At 39.2% G+C, this 25,156-nt stretch overlaps 1 protein-coding gene across 1 annotated transcript; it reads left to right on the forward strand.

Annotated features, from left to right (window-relative positions):
- The first annotated feature begins 1,391 nt into the window (after positions 1–1,391).
- On the forward strand, positions 1,392–24,912 carry ctsh (cathepsin H). The gene is made up of 12 exons (XM_078427295.1): positions 1,392–1,666; positions 4,909–4,940; positions 7,192–7,297; positions 8,023–8,093; positions 9,792–9,896; positions 12,107–12,193; positions 12,285–12,340; positions 12,723–12,804; positions 15,648–15,716; positions 17,450–17,556; positions 19,403–19,528; positions 22,245–24,912. The coding sequence occupies exons 1-12, from the start codon at positions 1,594–1,596 to the stop codon at positions 22,321–22,323; spliced, it is 993 nt and encodes a 330-aa protein (XP_078283421.1). The 5' UTR covers positions 1,392–1,593; the 3' UTR covers positions 22,324–24,912.
- The last annotated feature ends 244 nt before the right edge of the window (positions 24,913–25,156 follow it).

Here is a 25,156-nt window from a genome sequence, read left to right on the forward strand (position 1 = left end):
GGGAGTGTTTAGTGAAAAAAAAGACTAGAGTAATACAAATGGACAATAGTTCTCCATTCAATTTAATTTTGCTTAAATATTTTTTACAGCGGCACAGAATTTAATGCAAATAAAATGAACATAATAAAAGTTTTGCATTCAGTATTATTACAGTTGCTTTCAAGTGACAGACATGAAAGCTGAAAGGATTCATCAGGTAATTGTAAATCTCCCCGGTGTGGGACGAATAAAGGAATATATTATTATTATTATTATTATTATTATTCTGCTAATCATGATATTCTAAAGCAAATAAAAATGAATATGCTGGAAATCTGAAAAAGAAAATACTGAAAATATTCAGCAGATCAAGCAGCATCTGTGGAAAGATTAATAGTATTCACAGTTCAGGTCAATGAGTTTTCATCAGAACTAGCTTGTGGAGAGAAAAACTAACCTTGCATGAGGCCTATTCAACATGTAACATGAAACATTGTTTTCTCTCTCTGCAGATGTACCCTGCTGAGTAGTTTCAGTATTATTTTTTATTTAAGATTTTTAGAAAATGCAATGTTCTGCATTTCGCAGTTCCAGCACCATCTTTTGCATTTTCTTCCCTGTCCTCACTCATCTCCCTCTATCTATACCTCCTCCACACAGCCCTTTTTAATCCCCTTGTACATCACCAGCAGCACTTGTTTCACCTGGGCAATCTTGGCTCCAACCTGTCATAGACATTCCCTCTGTTCTGTCAGACCTCCCTTCCCCTGCACTTTAAAACACACTTGTTTGCAAAAGTTCATCGAACTGAAATGTTAACTTGATTTCTCTCTCCCAATCTGTTGATACCTCGTGATGTTTTGAAGACCATTAAGTTTGAAAACTTCAATGATTTTTTCGAAGTTTACCCATATTGTTCAATAAATATTTTCTTTAATTGACAAAATAGGTTTTATTCTCAGTGATATAATTAGTGAGCACACTAAAATAGGGTATAAACACCATTGTGGATCAGTTGGACCGAATGGGATGTGAAACTAACCTTTTTTAAAGGTTAAATTTCTTGCTGTTATTTAATTTGATCTGAGATCATGAGAATCTTAGCCCAGCTGTTTTGGTGCTTTGTATCGTGATTATTGTCAAGTTTTAAATAACACCGCCCTGCATGCACTTCTGGTAAATGGTATGATAATAGGTGATCTATTTTGTCAAGAAGCCAAATTATTAAAGAGTTTATTATTAAAGATGTATTAAGCAATACATCTTTCATCCACACGATGGCAATCATTCCCTCTTACTAATTGAAAACACATACAGTTGGCAACTTTATTTCTCCCAGCACAGACCAGGGGTTGTAAAATTCAACATTTACAGCATTAAGAAAACTTGCTTCATTGCCCCCTCCCACTTTTTCGCCGAACAGCTTCAATTTCCCGTCATTTGTTCACAGCTCTGCACTGGGCATGCATTGACTTCTCTCTCTCTCTCTCCCTCCAAGTTAACAGCTGCTTGTTGTTTGGCAACTGGTTTACAGTAAGAGGAAGTAGAAGCAGTGAAACTCAGCAGAGAAAGGGGAACAGTGCTCGTTCTGCTCAGTCAAGGCGCCTCCTGAAAATGTCGGGAGTAGTTATCCCATTACTCCTGCTTTTTCATTCCGTCTGCAGCCTGCCCGAGTTTTCTTTCAAAGGTAAGCAATTCTCTTTCAAAGGTACTTTTCTTCAGAAGCTCCGAGACAGGAATCCTATTTCTGATTATTCCGGAGCATCTGGCGTGATTTCTCCAATAATTTTTTGTGCAGAGTTTTGTGTAAAGAGTCGTGGTGAGAGCTTCTGGTGAAAAAAACACTTTATTATCACGGTAAATTATTATCTAGAAACCACAGCCCAAGGGTGCGGTTGATTTCAGCAGGTTTTCAAAAACAAAAGGAAGTAGATATACGTGCAAGAAGGATATATTTTGTCGGGCTGCGATGGAGGGAAGTAATTGGAAAACTTTCAAAAAGCGCAGGTATAATGGGCCAAACTATCTTCCGTGCCACATAGTTTTATGATTTTTTTAAACTCAAACTGCTGTGTGTGGTCAGACCATTCGGCATTAACCCGACTCAAAGCTCATGTTTAATTTTTAGGCAATTGCAGACTGTACTGAGACAGGTTCCAACGATACCATCTTGTTTCAAGATATGTTGGAAAACTCCCTGCATGTTTCCTTAACACTGGGTGCTCTCCCATCTTCTGCTCTTGTTCCTGGTGGCTGCACAAATGATAAAGACTTGCTTTTCCGCTACATCATTCAAACCTCCTTTCAGAACAACCCAACGCGTTTTAACACTAATTGAGTTTTTTTTAATGTTGTCGTTAACGTTGTTATGGAAATAAAATCAGGGCCTGGGATTGTTGGGTTTCAAGTGCGGAGCAGTTTTCACTGAATCAGTCGTTCTTCAGAAGCTAGGGCACTAAAACCCGGGCTGATGCTGCCAGTATTGCGCGATTGACGGGTTAATACGTTAAACAGAAATATCCTCGTCTCGACCACAGGCAGCATCCTGCCGATATTTTTCCACTGGTCTATTTGAGAGCTGTATGGCGTTTGTGTGTAATATTGGCGGGGTTACCTTGTACTAGGTTGAGCTGCTGGTGAACTTCATATTCACAGGACACAGGAACTTAAGAGCAAATATGAGTGCTTTAATCTACCAACACCAACACATGGCAAGATGTTGCTGGAATTTTGTGGACAATGTATTTGAGATTCTGTGCGGGGTGTGTATTGATGAAGAGAAACTAATGGAACAGCTAGCTGAACTGAAGTGGGCACAGCACCTACTTCGGATGGAATACATTGCTGAGGGCAATAGGGCGAAAGCCCTACATACAATTAACCTCCTTAGTCTTCCAAATATATATAAAGATTCAGGGGTGGAATGAGAGGACTGGAAAATTTAAATGTTGTAATCTTTAATTGATAAGCAGTGTTTGGAGAAGACCGATAATGGAGAAAGTTTCAGAAACAATAGTTAGCAGACAGATGGATAAGTCACAGAGTCATACAACATGGAAACAGGTCCTTCAGTCAACTGGGTCCACGCCCATCAATGAACAAACATTTATACTACCTCTATTTTGTTCTCTCACCTCCCCCCAATGCAGATTCTATCACTCAATGACACCTCGGAGGCCATTTACAGTGGCCAATTAATCTATCAATCTACACATCTTATATAGGATGTGGCAGGAAACTGAACCACAAGGGGAATCATTCACACTACACACACACACACATCGAAGTCCAGGATTGGGCCCTGATTTACTGCAGCTGCCCTACTGCTGTACTGATTAGAAAAAAGCAAGCTAGCAGTATTAAAGATAAACCACATCCACTTAGCAGAATTTTCTGAGTAGTTAAGAGGTAACGTGGTTGATGTATATATGGACTTCCAAAAGGTATCCGATCAAGTGCCATGTAATAGGCTTGTCACCAAGAATGAAAGCAGTGGAATAATAGCATGAACAGCATCTAAATGAATTTGCAAGGCTGTAGGAAGGATATGGAGACGGGGCTAGCTGGATGGTTCTTGCATACTAAGGGCAGCACAGCAGCGCTGCTGGTAGACACTCTGCCACACAGCACCAGAGACCTGGATTTGATTCTTGCCTTGTGTGTAGTGTGTATGGAGTTTGCACATTCTCCCTGTAACCACGTGGGTTTCCTCCAGGTCCTCTGGTTTATCTCGCATATCCCCAAGATATGTGGGTTTGTAGGTTAATTTGCTTTAATATAGTGGATTAGAAAGTGGGATAACATAAAGCTAATGTGAATGAGTGATAAATTGTCAGCATGTATTTGGTGTTTCCATGCTCTATCTATAAACTGAACTAAACAGCCATCACAGCTCGATGGACCATGTGGCTTCTTTCCATGTTGTAACCATTCTGCGAAGACATCATTTATTTTTATCTTGAGTAACCTGTTTACATTTTGTACGTAAATGCACCACACTCTAAACCTTCACACGATAAAGCATATAAACTAGGCATTTGGAAGTTTGTACCTTTTGTTAAACCTCCATTTGATTATTGAAGGCTCCAAATGAATCGCCCATTTACTGATCGTCACTGCTGTTAACTTGTAACAGCTATAGCACTATTAGAGAGACAAGAGTTAGCCTTTAAGTTGGATGGAATGTGATTAGAGTGTGTTTTGAAAGACTCCTGATCCAAAAACCTTCACTTATATCTAGCACCATACATCTATCATGGCCTCTTTAGGCAGCGCTATTAATAATGTTATAGATTGGTTGGCAAGGATGAGTTGCACTGAAGGGGTTTGTTTCCAAGCTGTACTGTTCTATAACTCCCTTTGATTTTTATTCATTCATTCAGGGTGATAAATGCAGGCAAATAGGACTAACTCAGGGGCAGCACAGTGGTGGAGTTGCTGCCTCAAAGTGCCAGAGACCTGGGGTTCGAACTTGACTACAGGTGCTGTCTATGTGGAGTTTGCACATTCTCCCTATGGTCACATGGGTTTCCTCTGGGTGCTCCATACGTGCAGGTTTGTAGGTTAATTGGCTTCCGTAAATTGTCCCTAGTGTGTACGACAGAACTAGTATATGGGTGATGGCTGGTCAGTGTGGACTCGGTGGGGCTTTGGGCCCGTATCCACATTGTATCTCTAAGCTAAACCAAAGGATGGGCAACTTTGTTCGTATGGACAAGTGGATAACTCTTTGACTTTAATCTCGGTCCTGACAAGTGGGACAGCGTTGATTTTGATGAACGGATCCCAATTAGGGAAGAATTGATAGAAATAGGATTTTTTGATACAAACGGCATTGGTAACATATAGTGTCAGCAACCTTGAGAATGGAGGGAGGACAATAATTTAAATGCCATAACTGAAGTTAATTTTCTTTATTTTGTTTTACAGAAATAAATTATTTCAAAGAATGGATGATAATGGTAACTATTTCTGTGCTGCGTTGATCCTTTCTGACATTCCATCATAACCAATCGTACTTGTATTGCTTGGTCCCTCTACCCAAGATGGATTCCAAGTCAGAGTTTTTATTGAGCCTCCCATGTACCAATTTTCAAGAAAGCCTATGTGGGGAAAATGACATTTAAAAAGAAGAACATTTCTCAGAATAGGAACACGGTTTGTTAAGGGCTTGTAGAATTCTTGCTTCTGATTTGTCATCTACTGGACAGAATTAAGGGGATTTCCATCAGACAGAATCAGTTCCTTCATTGTGGGAAGACTGAAATTAGAAAAAGCAACTAAATGAATTCAGTGGTTCATGTTGTCTTGACAGTTAATCCTTTGCTCTGAATATTTTTTTAAAAAATTCAACCCTGTCTTCCTGGTCTGATGTTAAGGTCGATGTTAAATATCCCACAGCCTCTTTTGGAAGATCAGTATAAAACTAGATCTTAAAATGCAGAGGAAAGTAGGTAGGAGTAAAGAACAAAAGTGAAAGTCCATTATAGAAAGGTCCAAGGTAGAAAAACAAGTAATGATGAAGGTGCCGCGGGGACAAACTGCATTGGTAATAGGAAAATGAATCAAAGACTTGTAGAGCAAATGTAAATACAAACAGAACCCATACCTACCCAAAACTGTTGAACTTGCTGTTCGGTTCAAAAGGCTGTAAAATGACTAGTGAGCTTTATAGTTACAGAATGGGAGGCTGTGGAAAGGGAGGTCAGGGTTGAAATTTGAGGGAAAATTAATGTTATCAGAAGCTCAGGGTCACAATTGGGCAACAAAGGAGAGCATTCCATAAATTTGTCAGCCTATCTGTTGCTGGCCATTAAATATATAATCGCAGGTCAGCAAAGCAATTCGTGTTGAACTGCACAACATGTGAGCCTTGTTGGCTTGGCTAAGATTTATTATGGCTAGATTAGCTGTTATTGCCCATCATTCTCTAACCTTGTACTAAGTATCAGGCTGCGCCACATCGGAGAACTGTTAAGAATTAATCACATTGCTGGGATTTTAACATGTCAAAGATTTGGGGAAGGTAGCAGACTGAGAAAAGAATTGTTGTAAGGAAAACAGTGAGTAGATCGGGCTTCTGTTTCCTTTAGAAAGGGGTTAAAAGTGACATGGTAGAAATCTGAAATTATGAATAATTAGTCAAGGTTGTTAAAGGCAGAATGCTTCTATTTGTTGGAGAACCCAAAACTTAACCTGATAAATGTAAGATCGTTGCTAATAAATTCAATGGGAACTTCAGAATAAATTTCTATAGTAGTGTAATTAGAAGTTGGAAGTCTCTGCCTCTGACAATAATTAACTTGTATACTTTGGATGCTTTCTGAAGGAAATTAGATGAGCATTTGAGAGAAGAGAAATGCTGAAAGAGTTCGATGCAATAGATTAGATAGAAGACTCCTTTGGTTTATAAACACCAGCAAAAAATTAATTGGGCCGATTGGTTTATCACTATGCTGTGTATTCTATGTTTATCTATATTATAAATGAACACATCCAACACTCTATTGAAAGTGATTCAGTTTACGAAGGGATACAATTCAATAACTAACAAAGATTTGAGATAATTGGCAAGAGATCAGAAGATGGATTAGATTAGAAGATGGTATTTAATTCAGCAATTTATTGAAATCTGGATGGTATCATGTAAAAAAGTGTTAAAATCATTCAATCGCATGCAAAGGAAATTGAACAGATACTTAAAGTAATTGCAGGTCCATGTAAAAATAGAATACAGCAGATGTTTGGGGAGTGGTAGGAGAGAGGACTTTGAAACCCTAAAGTCTTTTAGAATCTAAATCTAAATCTTTGGTATGCTGTTTGTCCAAAAGATCTTTTGTGATGCAAGATTCTATGGTCTACAAATTTTGTAACCTATCTCTTGTCTTTTGCCATTTTGTTTATTTCAGACATTTAGACAGGTAAATGAATAGGAAAGGTTAGAGGGATATGGGCCAAATGCGGGCAAATGGGAATAGCTCAGATAGGCACCTTGGTTGGTATGGATGAGTTGGGCCAAAGGACCTGTTTCCATGCTATTTAATTAAATGACTCTGAAGACAATTCTTAATAGTGACTTAACATGGAGTTTAGTGACGCATTTTATTTGATTAAGCTTTCTGGGATGTTTTACTGCATTAAAAGATGATACATAAATCAAAATTCTTGTTGATTCAAGATAATATTTTGCTTGATTCCAATTCTTGCGAGCAGTACAACAAAGACTACAGCTCAGAGGGGTACACCCACAGGCTGCAAACCTTCATCCAGAACAAGAGAAAGATTGATGACCACAACAAAGGCAGTCATACCTTTCGCAGTGAGTTCACTCGGATATATTTACAGCTGGATATTTGATTCTCTCGTCAACTATATCACAGCAGAACAACGAAGCACATTTAAAATTTAGATTGAGACTGTTCAGGGAGTTACAACAGAAAGCCCTTCTTCACACAAAATGGTAGTCATCTCACTTCCTCTCTGTCCAACAAAAGATGGTTGGGTGTGGCAGAAGGGAACAGTATTAATGGCCATAGAACTAAAACAGATGGATGGTGTTGAGGTACAGATCAGTGATGATTGAATCCTGTGGCTGAATGGATTTTATAGACAAATTATCCAACCCTTATTCAAGTTCCACCACTTCATCTGTTCCTAAATACCCTACACACTTAGATTGAATGGAAAGAAAAGAAAAAAAGATGGAGAGCACAGTCATGATGCAGAGATCAACAGATTAGAAAAAATATCTTCTGGACATTTTTATTGACCGTTAAATAAAACATCATGGATTGAAGTAGCTTCATTTTAATGATTGCCATGCTAATTATCTCCATGTACAACAGCTGAAGGAATTTCACAGACTTAGCACAACGGTTTGGAGAAAAGTACTGCACTCTGTTAACTTTATGGTTGTGAAGTAATGCCATCAATATAAATGTTGTGCTTTGCAGCATGCAAGCTTTACTATTTACACTGTAATACCATTTTGGAGGAATAATGTCAAAGCTTTAATTTATCATATTTTTAATTCCCTTTCTACAGTGGGTCTCAACCAATATTCTGACATGACCTTCAATGAGCTTAAGACACTGTACTTGATGAAAGTACCACAGGTAACAGCTTCTTTCAGCTCTACTTGTGGTTTCCCTTAAAACAGGCACCATGGTGAAAAGATAAGGCCGATATAGTAATTGGACATCCATGTGTAAAATACACAAAAAAATAGAGGAAGGCAAAAATTCATGGCAACTACAAAGGGTCCTGACAATATGTTTAACCTCAAATGAACTTTCTGACAAAGTAACTTTTTCAAAAATACTTCATTGGATGTAAAGCATTTTGAGACATCCTTAATGAAAGGTGCTTTCGCAAAGCAAATGCTTTCACTTGCTCTATAGTAGGATTTCAAGCGTTCATGGCTCATTCGAACACATACTGATTTAATTCCTCTGCCATGTTATTGTACCAGAGATATGCTTTTTGTTTCCCCTGCTGTGTGGTGACTGCAGTATCTTATGTTGTTTCAGTAGTAACCAACTAGCCAGGTTATACAAGGCAGGGAGCTCGTCAAGTGTGTATTTAATATCTTCATAATTATGTTAACAAGAAAATCCTTGTACTTCACAGTGGAGAAACACTAAAACTTACAGGATTATCTTGAGAACTTGAGAGTTGATGATTCAACATATGCTATGTGAATCATCCAAGTGCCTCACTAGAAAGAAAAGTGCAATGGTGCGGTTAGGATGAGAAGCGGAATGATTTAAGGTATTATCTTTCAAATTAGATCTCCCCAGCCCACCCTCCTTCCCGGTTGGACAATAGATTCTGAGGCACTATTTGCAGCAGGTTCCTCCAGTGGCAAAGTGGCATTGTTGAACTTCCCCAATATATTGATGGAGAAGACAGGTTTGGAGGGATATTGACCAAATGTGGGCAGGTGGAACTAGTGTAGCTGGGACATGTTGCTGGTGTGGGCAAGTTGGGCTGAAAGCTCTGTGGGCAAGATGGGCTGAAAGGCCTGTTTCTACACTGTATCACTCTCTGACTCTATTAGGAACCAACACTCGTAGCTGAGCTAAAGAAAAGAAAGTTTGATATACATCTGAGCGATCTGCCTGTAGGTACTACCCTGATGACAAGGTCCTTCATGGCAAGAGAGGGTTCCATCTGTAATGTGATCATGTGTGGTAAAATGTCTCATTCACAGAAAAATTGACAGCGGGCTAAACCATGCCATCTTAATTAGCTTGATTGTCAAGACTATTAATGCTTAAACTGTTGACCTCTTAAATATTCCCAAACTTTTCAGAAACAGTCACAAATTTTAGCAAAAACAAAAAAAAGTCAGAAGTAAAAATTCTAAAATGCTTACATTTCTTAACATTAAAAAAAACATTTTGTGTAAATAACATAAGTCTTTATATAATATCACTTGTCCAAGGGTTTTTCATTCAAACCATTCGTGTTAATGTTCTCTGTTTTCAGGGAAGCTAGTCTGTTTCTTTGTGGTCTTCATATGGAATCTAGAGTTGCAGCTGGGGGCTTTCCAGTGCCAAATCCCATAATGGGGCATTGGTTCTTCTATTCATATATGTTCAGAAGTCTTGAGCTTGCTGCCATTTCCAATACTGGAATCCTTGCTGTAAACTTCCCAGAAAACCCAAGCCCTAAATACAAAATTAAAATATTCCAGGTGCTGGGAATCTGAAATGAATCTAGGTTCCAGATTGCGGTGAATAGCAATCTTCGGGCCTCGATAGCTTTGGGTTTATCTTTTCAAAATATAAATTGTTCCCTCTGTTTCATAGAACTGCTCAGCTACGCGAGGGAACCATTACTCAAAAGACGGCCCGTTACCCAAATCCATAGATTGGAGAACTAAAGGAGATTTTGTCACGCCCGTGAAAGATCAGGTAAAGACGAATGATTCACTCGATCAGGTACAGAAAGAATAATAAGTTAACAAAAAAACATATTTAGTGGATGCTGGAAACCTGAAATTGAAACAAAATGTTGAAAGTATTAATCTGATTACACAGCATACATGGGGGAGAAACAGATGTAACATTTGTTCCTCCGTCTACGCCGCATCTGTGCCCAGGATGTGTTTCACACTAGGGCATCAGAGATGTCGTCATTCTTTAGGAAGCGGGGCTTCCACTCTTCCATTATAGATGAGGCTCTCACCAGGCCTCCTCTATATCCCACAGCTCTGCTCTTGCTCCCCCTCCCCCCATTCGTAACAAGGACAGAATCCCCCTTGTCCTCACCTTCCACCCCATCAGCCAGCGTATCCAACAAATCGTCCTCCAACATTTCCATCACCTCCAACGGGATCCCACTACTGGCCACATCTTCCCATCTCCTTTCCTTTCTGTGTTCCGCAGAGACTGTTCCCTCCATAACTCCCTGGTCCATCGTCCCTTCCTACACAAACCACCCGCTCCCCAGGCACTTTCCCCTGCAACCGCAGGAGATGCAACACCTGTCCCTTTACCTCCCCTCTCGACTCCATCCAAGGACCCAAACAGTCTTTCCAGGTGAGACAGAGGTTCACCTGCACCTCCTCCAACCTCATCTATTGTATCCATTGTTCCAGATGTCAACTTCTCTACATTGTCAAGACTAAACGCAGGCTCAGCGATCGTTTCCCTCAACACCTTCGCTCAGTCCGCCTTAACCAACCTGATCTCCCGGTGGCTGAACACTTCAACTCCCCTCTCCCACTCCCAGTCTCACCTTTCTGTCATGGGCCTCCTCCAGTGTCACCGTGAGGCCCACCGGAAATTGGAAGAACAGCACCTTATATTTCTCCTGGGCAGCTTACAGCCCAGCGGTATGAACATTGACTTCTCTAACTTTAGATAGTTCCTCTGTCCCTCTCTTCCCCTCCCCCTTCCCAGTTCTCCCACTGTCTTCCTGTCTCCACCAATATCCTTTCTTTGTCCCACCCTCCCGACATCAGTCTGAAGAAGGGTCTCGACCTGAAACGTCACACATTCCTTCTCTCCTAGATGCTGCCTGACCTGCTGAGTTACTCCAGCATTTTGTGATACCTTCGATTTGTATCAGCAACTGCAGTTATTTTCCTAACACATTTGTTTAATCAAGTGCAGATAAGGACAAAGCACAAAGTGTCTGCCAGTATTGTGTTGTTAGCTAATGAATTGGTGCTCAAGTGGTTCCTGAAGCAATATGCACAGAAAGTAGTTTGGTTTTACAGCTGTGTCTCTTTACTCAGCAAAAAGTCTGTACAGCCAAAAGATGGCCAAAACTGTAGAAAACCATACTGTTATTACAGCAAACTGCAATGCTTAGAAGATGACTACAGAATCCAAAATGATGGTAATAACATACACTTTCATGCATTTAGAATAGGGGATGGTGATAGAAAAAGTTCCCAACTACCTTTATTTTTACCAGGAGAGAGATCAATTATGTGGCTTTTACGTAATGTCATTCACCCCCCTCCAGCCTGCATGCCCGAGTTGGGATTGATCATAAACAATGGGGAAACTATTGTCCTAAAATCATATTGGTTCCTTGAGCAAGAGTTTCGGGCAGTATTTACTCGCAACATACAGACTAAGATGGTGGTCAGGGCAGTGTCTATCGTCCTCATCAGAAACCGATCCAGCTTCTCCTTGGTCACCAACTACAGCAGCAGGTAGCAACTCATTTCAAGGTTTAATTTCTCTCAGGGAAACAACTGGCCATCGCAGTACACTTATACCAATGGAGTTTAAGCTCAGTTTCTTTCTTCTTCAAATTTGTTAAATTGAAATAATCTATAATTATTTCATACAACTATGGCAGTTTGCCTTTAATTTTTTTTAATCCAGTCCCAACAAAATAATAAAGTTCCCTAAACTGCTTCACACACGTGCTATTAAAGAATATTTCTCATTTAACGATACATTAAAGCAAATTGGTAAGAGAGGTAGATTTTTAAAGATGAAAGAGGTAGAGAGGGAGATTGCCTTAGGTTTAGGTCTTAGCCCTACAAGGAAGGCCTGAGTGAGATTGAAGGAGCAACTCCACTGAAAACAGAAATACTTTTGGCTTACAATCATGTCTATTTTCTGGTTTTAGTAACATTAATTACAGATTGCCATCTCCACAGGGTGGGTGTGGAAGCTGTTGGACCTTTTCTACTACAGGATGTTTGGAATCTGCAATTGCAATACATTCAGGAAAACTTTTTTTGCTGGTAAGTGTTGTTTCCAAACTTTGTTTCTCCGAGTTATTGGACAACTTTCCAAAAATTGCATGGGGCTAACATATTTTCAAACTTCTTGTAGGCAGAACAGCAACTTGTGGACTGTGCTCAGAACTTTAACAACCATGGATGCGCAGGGTGAGTGAATGAGCAATGTGTTATACTTTTTCAAATAGGACTTTTCAAATGTGGAACTAAGAAATTATTATCTGGTTCTTTTTGTAAGGACCTATCATCCTTCCCACAAAGCCTCTCTAACAGAGGAATTTACCTACTCACAATCTTTATTTCATATCTCTCACTTCTCAGAGGGTTGGGAAAAATCTCTCTCCTTGTTCTGAAGAATTCAAGTACTCTGCATGGAATCAAAATTGGATCACCATGATAAGTCTATCCAAAAGTAAAGAATGCTGTGCTTTATGATTATAATAATCCCTTTGATCTAAAATAGGGGACTCATTTTGTAAAGAACTCCATGGCTATTTCCTATTTTCCACTATTGTTTTCTATATTTCACCAGGGGACTACCAAGTCAGGCCTTTGAATACATTAAGTACAACAATGGGTTGGAAATGGAAAAGGATTATCCTTATGAAGGAAAGGTGAGATTTTACATTTGTAACTATACAGTTAAATAGAATCATTAACTATGTCTTTGTTCAATCACTTAACTTTTGCAAATGGATGAGTAAAATGCTGGACAAGTTTTATAAAATGGCACCCCAAAATATATCTGTAAACTAAATTGGAGGATAGCAAAACTCGTGAAAACTCAAAGTGAAAATAATGTGAATGTTGGAATTTCAGCATATAATTAGTTGACTCTGATGCTCTTCGGCATAAGTGCACTTTTATGATATCAGCAAGCAAGTCTCATGTAACTATTTCCTTCTGGTCATGTCACAGAATTATTATCATTGTTATTCCACTAAATGAGAGAGTGGAAGTGCAAGGGAGAGGAGAGGCCCATGATTTCATGTTCGACCCATATTTAATCTTGGCTAGTACTCACTTGGCTGATCTTGGTCAGGGTCTTAAAATAAAAATCAGTTTAGTTTGCCTCTAGATAGACATGACGGGTGATAAGAGAGCTCAAATAAGCAAAAAAAGATTTCACTCAAATGATGTAGGCCTCATTTGGGAATGCCAATCAATAAATGCCCACAAACGATTGGCTTGCTTGGCCCTTTCAGAGAACAATTAAGATTCAATTACATTGCGTGTGGGTCTTGAGACACAATTATCAGACTGGGTTAATATGATGCACTTTCTTCCGTATTGAAATAGATGTGTTATTGTAACAACCAATAGTACACAGGAACGTAAATTTGTTATAGTTCAAGTTGGTTACAGAAACTAATGCTGAATTACAGATGTAGTTAATTGTTTTTACATTGATTCTAATGCAATACTCCAAATGTGGATTAACCAAAGTCCTGTAAAGCTGCATCATGACTCTTTGACTCTTATACTCAATGCCCTGACCTATGAAAGCAAGCATATGCCTTTGCCACTTTCAGGGAGCTATAAACTTGGACACCAAGATTCCTCAACATCAATGCTGTTAAAGTCAAGCCATTAATGTATATTTTCCCCTTAACTTTGACCTCACAAAGTGGAACTTTGGCTTGCATTATTATGGTTTGGTTACCTAGTATAACTTTGTCTTAATAATTAGCGTATATTTATTTGTGTTATTGCTTTAATGTGCCTGTAAAGCTGCAGCAATTAAGAATTGCATTGTTCTATTCCAATGTATATGATAATTAAACGCTCTCTTTACTTGCTTATCTTGCGACTGGATAGGCTAGGCTTGTTTTCCCCAGAGCAAAGGCAACTGAGGGACATTAAGAAAAAGCATAGGTTTAAGTTGAGAGGAAGGAATTTTCAAGGAGATTTGAGGGAAAAGTTTCTTTCTACAGAGAGTGGTTGAAATCTGGAACTTATTTCCAGAGAAGGTGTGGAATTAAATACAATCACTACTTTGAGATACTTAGACAGACACTTCCATAAGCAAGGATATGGTCTTAATAGGGGCACATGGGATGTATAAGTGGGCAAGAAGGTCGACAGGGAGCTTGGATGAAGAGCAAAGGGAACTGTTTCCTTGCTGTAAAACTCTACGTCTCATACAAAAGGCATAGCATCAGGGCACTCTCAAAGTCACAATAAAACTAAGCAGAATCAGCATGGTTTTAAAGAACAGAACTTGTGCTTCACTAACCTATTAGAGCTTCTGAAAATATAACTAGCAGGGGGCATGAAGAAGACAGAAATGAGCCAGAGGGCATGTAATTTTGGATATGCAGAAGGCCTTTGATCAGATGTCATGCAGTGGACCATTGAACAAGATTAAAATTTGAGGTTGTGTATATATGTTGAAAACAGCATGAATCTGGATTCAGCACACTGACAGACTACAGGGTAAGAATACACAGTTCATCCTTGGGGTAGCATAGACTAAAATAGTTACATGCCACAAGAATCATGGTTTGGTCTATTTTTATAATTTACTTTAACTTCAATGAGAGGACAATGTAGTATATTCATGATACATTATTGATAATAACATGCTAGGTAAGATTATGAGGCGTCTACAAAGATGCATTTTGAGTGGGCAAAATTAGAGCAGGTGGAGAATAAGGTGGTGAAGTGTGAAATTATCTGCTGTAGCAAGATATGGAGATCTAGGGGTTTTTTTGAAGTGTGAGACAGAGAAATGCAACTTAGAGCGATGTCTGTGCTCTGGTGTATAAATCATAGAAGAGTAACAACTAGATTCAGCAAAAGAGTGAACTGGTATGTAGTGGGTTTGGATGTTACCATAAGGAAGGCTGGCTGCAGCTGTACAGAGTTTTGGTGAACCATGAGATCATAGGTGCTGGAATCCAGTACATGAAGTATCTCAACCCAAAACATTACCCATTCCTTCTCTCCAGAGATGCTGCCTGTCCATTTGAGTTACTCCAGCATTTTGTGTCTATCTTCAGTTTAAGCCAGCATCTGCAGATCCATCCCACACAAAAAACAAACAGCTGGAAGAACTCAGCAGGTCAGGATGTGGAGGCAGAGGTGGGTCAACATTTCAGGTTGAGATCCTGCATCAGAACTAGGTCTTGACCCAAAGCATCAACCATCCCTGTCGTTGCCGATGTTGCCTGACCCTCTGCCTTCCTCCAGCAGTTTGTTTATTGCTAGGCCCAACCCTGGCGTACTTTGTATTGCTTTAATCTCTGCACTTTAGGACGCAAGTTTTTGAAGGGGTGCAATGGAGATCAACTAATCTCACAAAGTAATAAATCTTAATACATTCATCTTCAAAATTTTGAGAGTAAAACTCAGACCCAAAATCTTAGTCTGTCCAACTTAAGCCGAGTGAAAATATAACCAAACTGCAGTTAATATTCCTATTATAATCTTCTTTCACCCCTCATGTTTCTACCAGAATGGATCTTGCAAGTTCCAGCCGAGCAAAGCAGTTGCATTTGTCAAAGATGTGGTCAACATTACAGAGGTAGGTTGCAAATCTTCCTGAACAACATTCTCACACACATATATACACACACGCTTTTGTGCCTTACCAAGCTACAAACACACTTCTGTGCCTTATCCACACCAACACACACGTGCCTTATCAAACCACACACACATCTTACCAAGCTCCACACACGCCTTACCAAACTGCGCACACGTGCACGCACACACACACCCACACGCGCACGCACACACAGACGCACACACCTTACCAAGCCACACACAAAATGAAATGTTCTTTCTAAACTGAATTCAATTGGATCAGAACTCAATGCTCAAATTAATTTCAAGCAAGGACAGAATGACATTGTATTTTTTCCATTGACCAAAAGAGAGCCATTGTAGCTTTGGAAAGGATGGACCATGCTTGACTATAGTTATGGACATGGAAATGATTATGGATGTCCTCAGAGATTTCTACAAGCCATTTGATAGTCTCTCTTAGTGTTATTAATATATAGGATGTGGGCAGTGCTGGCAAGAGCAGCATTTATTGCCCACGCATAACTACTTGAGAATGTGATAGTGTCATCTACATCAATGATTTGGATGAGAACATACAGGGCAAGATTCGGAATCTTGCCCTGTATGTTCTCATCCAAATCATTGATGTTGCTGATAATACAAAATCATGAGAGGAATAGATCAGGTAGATGCACAGTCTTTTGCACAGAGTAGGGGAATCGAGGACCAGAGGACATAGGTTCAAGGTGAAGGAGAAAAGATTTAATAGGAATCCGAGGGCTAACTTTTTCACACAAAGGGTAGTGGGTGTATGGAACAAGCTGCCAGAGGAGGTAGTTGAGGCTGGGACTATCCCATCATTTAAGAAACAGTTAGACAGGTACATGGATAGGACAGGTTTGGTGGGATATGGACCAAGCGCAGGTAAGTGGGACTAGTGTAGCTGGGACATTGTTGGCCGGTGTGGGCAAGTTGGGCCGAAGGTACTGTTTTCACACTGTATCACTCTGTGACTCTATGGTGGTCACTACCCTTGTCCTTCTGCAGGGGGCTCAGGATAAGATGCACAGGCAGTTCTTGCAACAATTTCAAACGAGATTGACAAAACCATCTCTCAGTAGCATGTGAAAGGTGGCACATTGATGTAATGTTAAAAGTTATAAATACAGTCTTTGATTGCTCGAGGTGTAGCTGACATAATATGTGACAGTTCAAAAGAACATAGAAATAGAAGTAACTTTCTAATTCAGCCCATTTTTTCCTGCTCTGAAAAGTTTTGTGGGTTTATGTATACAAAATTAGTACACAATTTAAAAATTATAAAGACCCTGGATATAAAGATTAAGGGGAACAGAAGTTATGCTTCAGTTATACTCTAACACTTCTGGCCTGGTCAAATTAGTATGCATTGGTCTTGAAAAAAGTAAAGTTGTTTTACCAGAATGAGAATCTCAGGAAATTAAGAATCAAGCCTTTTAGAAGTAGTTAATAAACAAATACACTCCAGGAATATTACGTCTGAGACCATCTTCCACAAAGGTAAATTGATGCCTAATTATTCATTTGAAACCTGACCATAATAGCTTATTGTTAATCAAAACTACCAAAGAATTTGGCATTAACAGAAATATTATGATTCATTAGACCACAGACCCAACAGGTTGAAAGCCTTAGTTACAGTTCCGTGCCCCGTGTGTTATTATAGTACTTGTAGAAGTACATCAGTCTAACACCTTGTTTGTTTTACAGTATGATGAAAGTGGCATGGTGGATGCTGTGGCAAGATTGAATCCTGTCAGTTTTGCATTTCAAGTGACTGATGATTTTATGAGTTACACGAGTGGTATTTATTCCAGGTAAGTTTCTTCAAGCCATTAGTAAACAGTTCAGTTTCAAATGGCTCATGTATCACAAAAGATGTTTTGCTTATCAGCATAAATGGAAAGTCTGAACTGCTGTAACGTCCAAGTGTAAATGCTGGGAGATCTGCAGGGAACTCTTGGCATCTCCCAGCATGTTAATGCATTTTTCTAATGAAGTTGGTGGAAATAAAATTATTAGAGGCAAGTATTCCCCTCCACTAGATCCAGTATAACTGCATGCTAGTCTCTCTCCTATTAGATTGCTGACCATTGTCTCTCCAGTGATCCAGAGCCACTGCTGAGTTTTGTGTTCTCAGCAGGTTCATGTCCCATTGAACTAATCAATAGGCCTAGTGGGTAAAATCTCTCAGTAATTACTAAATACCTTAGCGTCACGGTCATTCCTCATGTTTCCCATCCTCATCCCTCAAACTCCATTATTATGATCAAGCCAATCTCTCCATACCGAATAACACCAACATCACCACAATGGGGTTGAATGCCTGTTTTGGTCTGTTCACAAATGCCTTTGTCAATCATGATTGCTCTACACATCAACATACCCTTTTACTCCTTTGCTTCTTTGATCATATAGATTCACACAGAATCACGAGAGGCTTGGATAATGTAAATGGATATAGTCTTTTTCCCCAAGGTGGAGGAGTCCAGAACTAGAGGGTATGGGCTTGAGGTGATTGGGGAAGTATTTAAGTGATCTGAGAGCCAGTTTCTTCACGCAGACGTTGGTGCGTATATAGAATGAGCTGCCAAAAGGCGTTATTGAATCAGGTATGCTGGCCATGTTTAAAAATCGTTTAGTCAGGCACATGGATGGAAAGGTTTAGAGGTTTATGGGCCAAATGCAGGCAAATGAGACCATCTCAGCTGTAAAACCAGATTGGCATGGACTTGTTTGGCCAAAGGGCGTGTTTCTGTACTGTATCACTATAATTTACATAACTTCCCTTTAAGTGCTTCTGAGCTAAAGCCTCAGTCTTGTAGCGGTGAACTCTATATTCTCATCATCCCCTGTGTATAGAGCTTTCTCCGGAATTATTTAATTAGATGTATTAATGACTTTCTTAAATTTATGGTTACTACTCTCCGGCTTCTCCACAATGGAAACATCTTCTCTACGGCTACTCTGTCAAACTTTTTTTTTAAACTTAAAGATCTCCATAAAGTTATCCTTTAACCACCTGTTTTTGTAGGGTGGGTCTGGAATCCCAAGATGGACGATTTCGAGAGAATACAAACGTCCAACAGGCCCATGTATTTAAAATAATAAATTCAATGAATTGGTCTCTCACTCCTGGTCTCAAACATTTTCACTTATCCTCTAAAGCATGCAGTTGAGTTGATGCCTCATACCCCAGAGCATATTCCTATCATTCTTCAGGTGAAAAGATTCAATTTTGCAAAAATCCTCTGGTGTTCACTTCTGGGTTATTTGATGTTTTAGATACTTTTAGTAGGTTTACCTTTCTAAAGAACTTATTTAAAATATATATATTTAGCTGACCTCATGTTTTGCACACAAGGACTGAGGGTATAAGCGACGTTTGAACTGAACCAGGGCACCAAAATTCAGTGCACGATCCCAGTATGAATTTCTGAATTTATAATGACGAATCCCCATCTAAACCTGACATTTTGCAATGAAATCTCCTGTCACTGGTGTTGTTGTAATTAGCGTGTTAAGTTTCTGGAGACGATTCCCATTGTAACTATTGACAGAGCAATTTACACTACAATGGGAAATATTAACCAATGCACAAGTATAAGAATTTTATTTTTTCAAGTTATTGAAACTTATGGTATTTAAACAATTCTTTGACAGCAAAAACTGCGATTCAACTCCAGACAAAGTGAACCATGCTGTGTTAGCTGTGGGCTATGGAGTAGCCAATGGGACCAAATACTGGATTGTGAAGAACTCGTGGGGACCCAAGTGGGGAATCAATGGGTCTGTAAATTCCTTCAATGTCTTGAGCAATAGATTTTTGTCAAATAACTGCATACTTGAATCAATGAGATTATGATTAACTGGCAGTAACATATACCAGTAACACTGATTTAAACTGGTTTAATAGCTGAGAAATGAATACAGGAAGATTACTGGCCTGCAATTTGATTCACTTTGTGTTGCTTTTTCAATTCCTGGTCCCATATGTTGATGAGACTGTACAAAGGTTCAAAGGTAATTTTGTCGAAGGCTCTAAACCCCTCAAAATATCATCCAATAAGATCATGAGTGATTCTCCTGCCAAATCAACAATTTAAAAAATATATATATTTAGTATTCAAAAATGTATGTTCATACCAGTGCTGAATGCTCCTTTTTGCGCATGTATTTTCACGGTGATCTGCAGTGAAAAGATAAAGTAAATCTAGGACAAGAGGCCATTGGGTTCAAGCGCAAGCCTTGCTTAAACATAGGCGGCAGAAAAATATTGGTGTTTTAAGTCTGAGCACTAGAATCAAATAAATTAACTCAACACTGACTGCAAAGGGGATTCTGGAAAGATGAGGTTGAAGGACGTGCCTTGGAAGGACATGGACTCATTCAAGGAATGTGTCCTAGCTCAGTTAAACTGAAGTCAAGGTGCACAAGACCAGATGGACAGAGAGAGGAAAACAGATGGCTGTAAGACAAAGATCAAAATTGGGCCTCTCCATGAAAGGCAAGATTCTTCCCAACAGAATGGTGCAGCACAGGAGATAATTCAGCACATGGTTTTGGTGGTTCTTTGAAAGGCCTCCATTAATGTTGCTCGGCCACAGTGCCATGATTCCTGCCCCTTTTCAACTATTCATTCAATTCCTTTAGATCTGTCTACTACTACTAGATGTATCCCACCTGCTTTCATCCCCATGTGCACGCACGCACAGCTCTTGTATGTCAGTTGTTAAATCTGTGTTCTCTAGTTAGTCACCCTTCTGTCTGCTAACATCTTTAGAACTACTCTGAAGTGTCCACGATTCATGTGTTTTTGAAATAAATATTTTAAATGTATAATGGTTTCCACATTGCTTGTCAATCATCATTATGAAGAGAGTGCTGTGGAAACTGTAACATCGCTCGAAACTGTAACATCGTTCACAGTCAAGCAGAATTTCTTGTGCTTATCCATGAGAAATGATGAATACTGAGTGTGATAAATTGCACACCCACACCTGGTGATGCCCCGAGGACCACAGCAGTCATCTGGAATCCATGGGAATCTCTGATTAAGTAAAGAAGATGTGGGATGTGCTACAAAGTTTAGCCTCAGGCAATGACAGTGATCCGCCAAATTAAAGTAAAACAAAATCAAGACCAAAAGTTAACTTAACAAATTAGATTGTATCCAGTGACCACTGTATCCTGCACGGTGGCGCAGCGGTAGAGTTGCTGCCTTACAGTGAATGCAGCGCCAGAGCCCCGGGTTCGATCCCAACTAAGGATGCTTGTCTGTACGGAGTTTGTACGTTCTCCCCGTGACCTGCGTGGGTTTTCTCTGAGATCTTCGGTTTCCTCCCATACTCCAAAGACGTACAGGTATGTAGGTTAATTGGCTTGGTAAATATAAAAATTGTCCCTAGTGAGTGTAGGATAGTATTAATGTGCAGGGATGGCTGGACCTGGTGGGCCGAAAGGGCCTTTTTCTGTGCTGTATCTCTAAACTGCAGTCTCAGCAGTGTCCACTGTTGCAAAAGTGCAAGGCCTTAGCTATATGAAAGTGGTCAAAAATCACAGACAGATGATTCCTCCAACATGTCTGTCTCTTGATACCTAGTTCAGACAAGAAACATTTTCCCTGTCCCTTCACTGAGAACTTTGTATTCTCCCTACTAGAGCAGACCAGGAGCATGTGATGACTAAAGATTGGATTTGAGCTGCAGGCCTGTGAGATTTTGAAACAGGAGCTGTAACTTGATTGAAAGATATAGCATGGAAACGGGCCATCATTGAAACATACCAAGTCCACACCAACCTGTTTACACTAATTCTACGTAATCCTACCTCCCACTCCCTACACACGGGGCAATTTATAGAGACCAATTAACCTACAAACTTGCAAAAGTTTGGGACATAGGAGGAAACCGGAGCACCTGTGGGAAAACCCACATGGTCAGAACGAGCAAACTCCAAACAGACATCACTTGAAATCAGGGTCGAATTTGGGTCTCTGACATTCTGAAGCAGCAGTTTACCAGCAATGTCATTGTGTTGCCCAAACTTCTCAAACTGCAGGTAAATGCGAAAGACAAGCTGCCTGACAATGAAGTGTCAGAGTTCTTTCATAGCAAGCACTCCTGAGACACTGATTTGCAAGAGTTTTTTTTGGAGAATAATGAAAATGTCGAGGAGTGTAACTAACCTTGATGGATTGGTTTAGAGGATGCAAAGATTTTAGTGCAATAACAAAAAGCTGTTTATCTGCTTAGTCACAGAGGCATGGACACTAAAATGTACTTGCTCAAAAGACAATGTCTGCATCCTGCAGTTTATGGAAGTTTGGTGTCCACAATACCGGCAGGTGTATATATGAACATATGAAATGGGAACATAGGTGGACTACTTGGCCCTTCTGCCATTTAAGAAAAGCGTGATCTGATTGTTCATTCCAATACAACTGTAACCACATTTCAAATGAACTTTATTTGCTGTCTGACACTTAAATCTGTGTTTTATTTAGCTATTTCTACATTGAAAGAGGAAAGAACATGTGTGGATTGGCTGCATGTGCATCCTACCCCATCCCCCCCCAGCCCTGAAATGATGAATGATCCAGCTGCAACATGGAATCTCAAAAATGGTGTGCTGATTACTGCTTTAGCAAAATGCATTTATATTTCCAAATCAATTTAGTATTTAACCTCTTAAGTAAAAAAAGTCTGAGTATTCACAAAATTTCAGATTTAAGGACTCTTATTATGAGTGGAAAATAATCTATTGCGTCCAAATTTTAAGTTCTCCATGCACTAAATTCAGTTAAACTGGAATCAAATACACATTTTATAAAATGAATCTCAACTGACAAATGAATATTGATTTTTTTTTCTTTAATCTAAATCCTGACTGACTTGTTGAATGAAAGATTAATAGCAGCAGAGAAGGGACAAGGCTGCATACAAGTCAACAAAACAGAGTAATCTGATCCGGATTCTGATCAGGATTTAGTAAATAAAACCTAAGATTTAAAAAAGTGTTGTAAATTTGAAGCACAACTAAGAGATATTTCAAATCGACAACAAAATCTCAACAAGCCCTGAGAGGAGCAAAAACATTTTAAAGTTTCAGATGTAGACCTAACAGAACTGGAAAAGAGGGGTGACATAACCCTCTTCATGAAACTTTCAAGGAGAGAATTCAAAGGGCATGGGATGAGAGCGCAGACAAAAATCAGTATAACAAATAATATAGGCATTTTTTATAATTCCTGCAGGTCCTTTCTCTAACACCAGCAGCAACCAAACCCCAAATTAAAAACTACCCTGCCCACACACATTCAACAACCAATTAAAGAGAACATTAAAAAGGAAGGAACCTTTATAAAACGAAATAGTTAAAGATTTTAAATCAAGAAGCAAAATATTTCTGATGTTAAAAATCTGAAATCAAAATAGGAAATGTTGGAAATTCACAGGTCAGGAGAAATGTACAGATTAATGTTTTGGGTTGGTTATGTTAGAACCATCAGAACCATGTTACCCTTGTGGACCATACTTTAAATCCTCCATTATCCAATGGGTGTGAGATTCAAGTTTCATGATGGACTTCATGTCTCCCCAAGGTAATTTGTCATGAAAGAGGGGTGGGAATTTGAATGTCCCACAAACAAAAATCCTGTGAATAGACAATAGGTGCAGGAGGAGGCCATTCGGCCCTTCGAGCAAGCCCCACCATTCAATGTGATCATGGCTGATCATTCTCAATCAGTACCCCGTTCCTGCCTTCTCCCCATACCCCCTGACTCCGCTATCCTTAAGAGCTCTATCTAGCCCTCTCTTGTATGCATTCAGAGAATTGGCCTCCACTGCCTTCTGAGGCAGAGAATTCCACAGATTCACAACTCTCTGACTGAAAAAGTTTTTCCTCATCTCAGTTCTAAATGGCCTACCCCTTATTCTTAAACTGTGGCCCCTTGTTCTGGACTCCCCCAACATTGGGAACATGTTTCCTGCCTCTAAGTGTCCAACCCCTTAATAATCTTATACGTTTCGATAAGATCTCCTCTCATCCTTCTAAATTCCAGTGTATACAATGGAAACATTAGGTAGTACATGAATAATAATAATAATAATAAGCATTTATTTTATATAGCGCTTTACCAGGTGCTCAAAGCGCTTTACAAAAACAGTCATAACATAAAAACAAACAGACAAACTATCCTGAATGCCACTTTAATCAATTGATAACTAATTTGTTGTGGATTTCATGCATTTTATGTTTTTATTTTCAAATGCAAAATGTGAACCACATTTACATTGCAAATACTCTTGCTGTGTGTAGCAAGGAAAGTATATATTTTTACATTTGCTGTAATTTCGTTTGCTATTCTGTTTCAATTGCAGCTTCCAATCAGTCATGTAGGATACCTTGGGTAGAAAGGAACTGCAGATGCTGGTTTACACCAAAGATGACACAAAATGCTGGAGTATCTCAGCAGGGCAGGCAGCATCTCTGGAGAGAAGGAATGGGTGACTTCTGAAGAAGGGTCACAACCTGAAAAGTCACCCATTCCTTCACTCCAGAAATGTTGCCTGTCTCGCTGAGTTACTCCAACATTTTGTGTCTATGCAGGATACCTTAATGTTTGCTGTTAGTTATATTCATTAGTTGAAAGATCACAGGCTAGAATCTTGAATCAAAATAGCTTTTATTGAAATGCTTAAGAACAGTGACCAGAGGAATCAATTCAACCAATTGAAGCTTTTGATTTTAGCTTGATCTGTATTAGTTCCAACTTGCTTCAATAACACTTAATATGCTTCATTCACACATCAATTTAAGATTTATATTTTCAATTGACTCCCATGGTCTACATATATTAAAAATGGGTGAGATCCAGATTTCCAAGACCAGCTTAACGCTTTCACAGTTATCCTGACTCAAGCAAGGTTTGAATTGTTAAGTATTTGTATGCAAATCACATTTCTTTCACGGAATTAAAGATTGTATCTTTTTGAGAAAGTGTCTGGTTTACTTTTTCATGCATGAAATGACATTGTCACTATGTTAAACTTTATATTTCTAGCAATTGATATTTAATGTTTATATTTTTATTGTTCAGTCAACAAATGGAAAGCATTTTCAATTTCAATTCTGCAAGTTTCATGCAGAGTTCTCCCTAATTTGTACCAACTGTGTATTGTAATTGCAACCTCAAAACAATGTGACTTTCCTGTTTTCTATACAACTATTTGTGTTCTCTGCAAATATGTTGATGTTACTGCTGTAAAGAATTATGAAAGTCCTGATGTACAACTTTGAACTGTTTTAAACTGTCAAGACTGTTTAATTGTCAAATGTACTGACAACAGAACCATGAAATTCTTCCTTGCTGCAGCTTAACAGGCCCATAAATGCAATAACACAAAATATATA

This window comes from Rhinoraja longicauda, chromosome 33 (assembly GCF_053455715.1).
Source record: "Rhinoraja longicauda isolate Sanriku21f chromosome 33, sRhiLon1.1, whole genome shotgun sequence".
Lineage (NCBI taxonomy): Eukaryota > Metazoa > Chordata > Chondrichthyes > Rajiformes > Arhynchobatidae > Rhinoraja > Rhinoraja longicauda.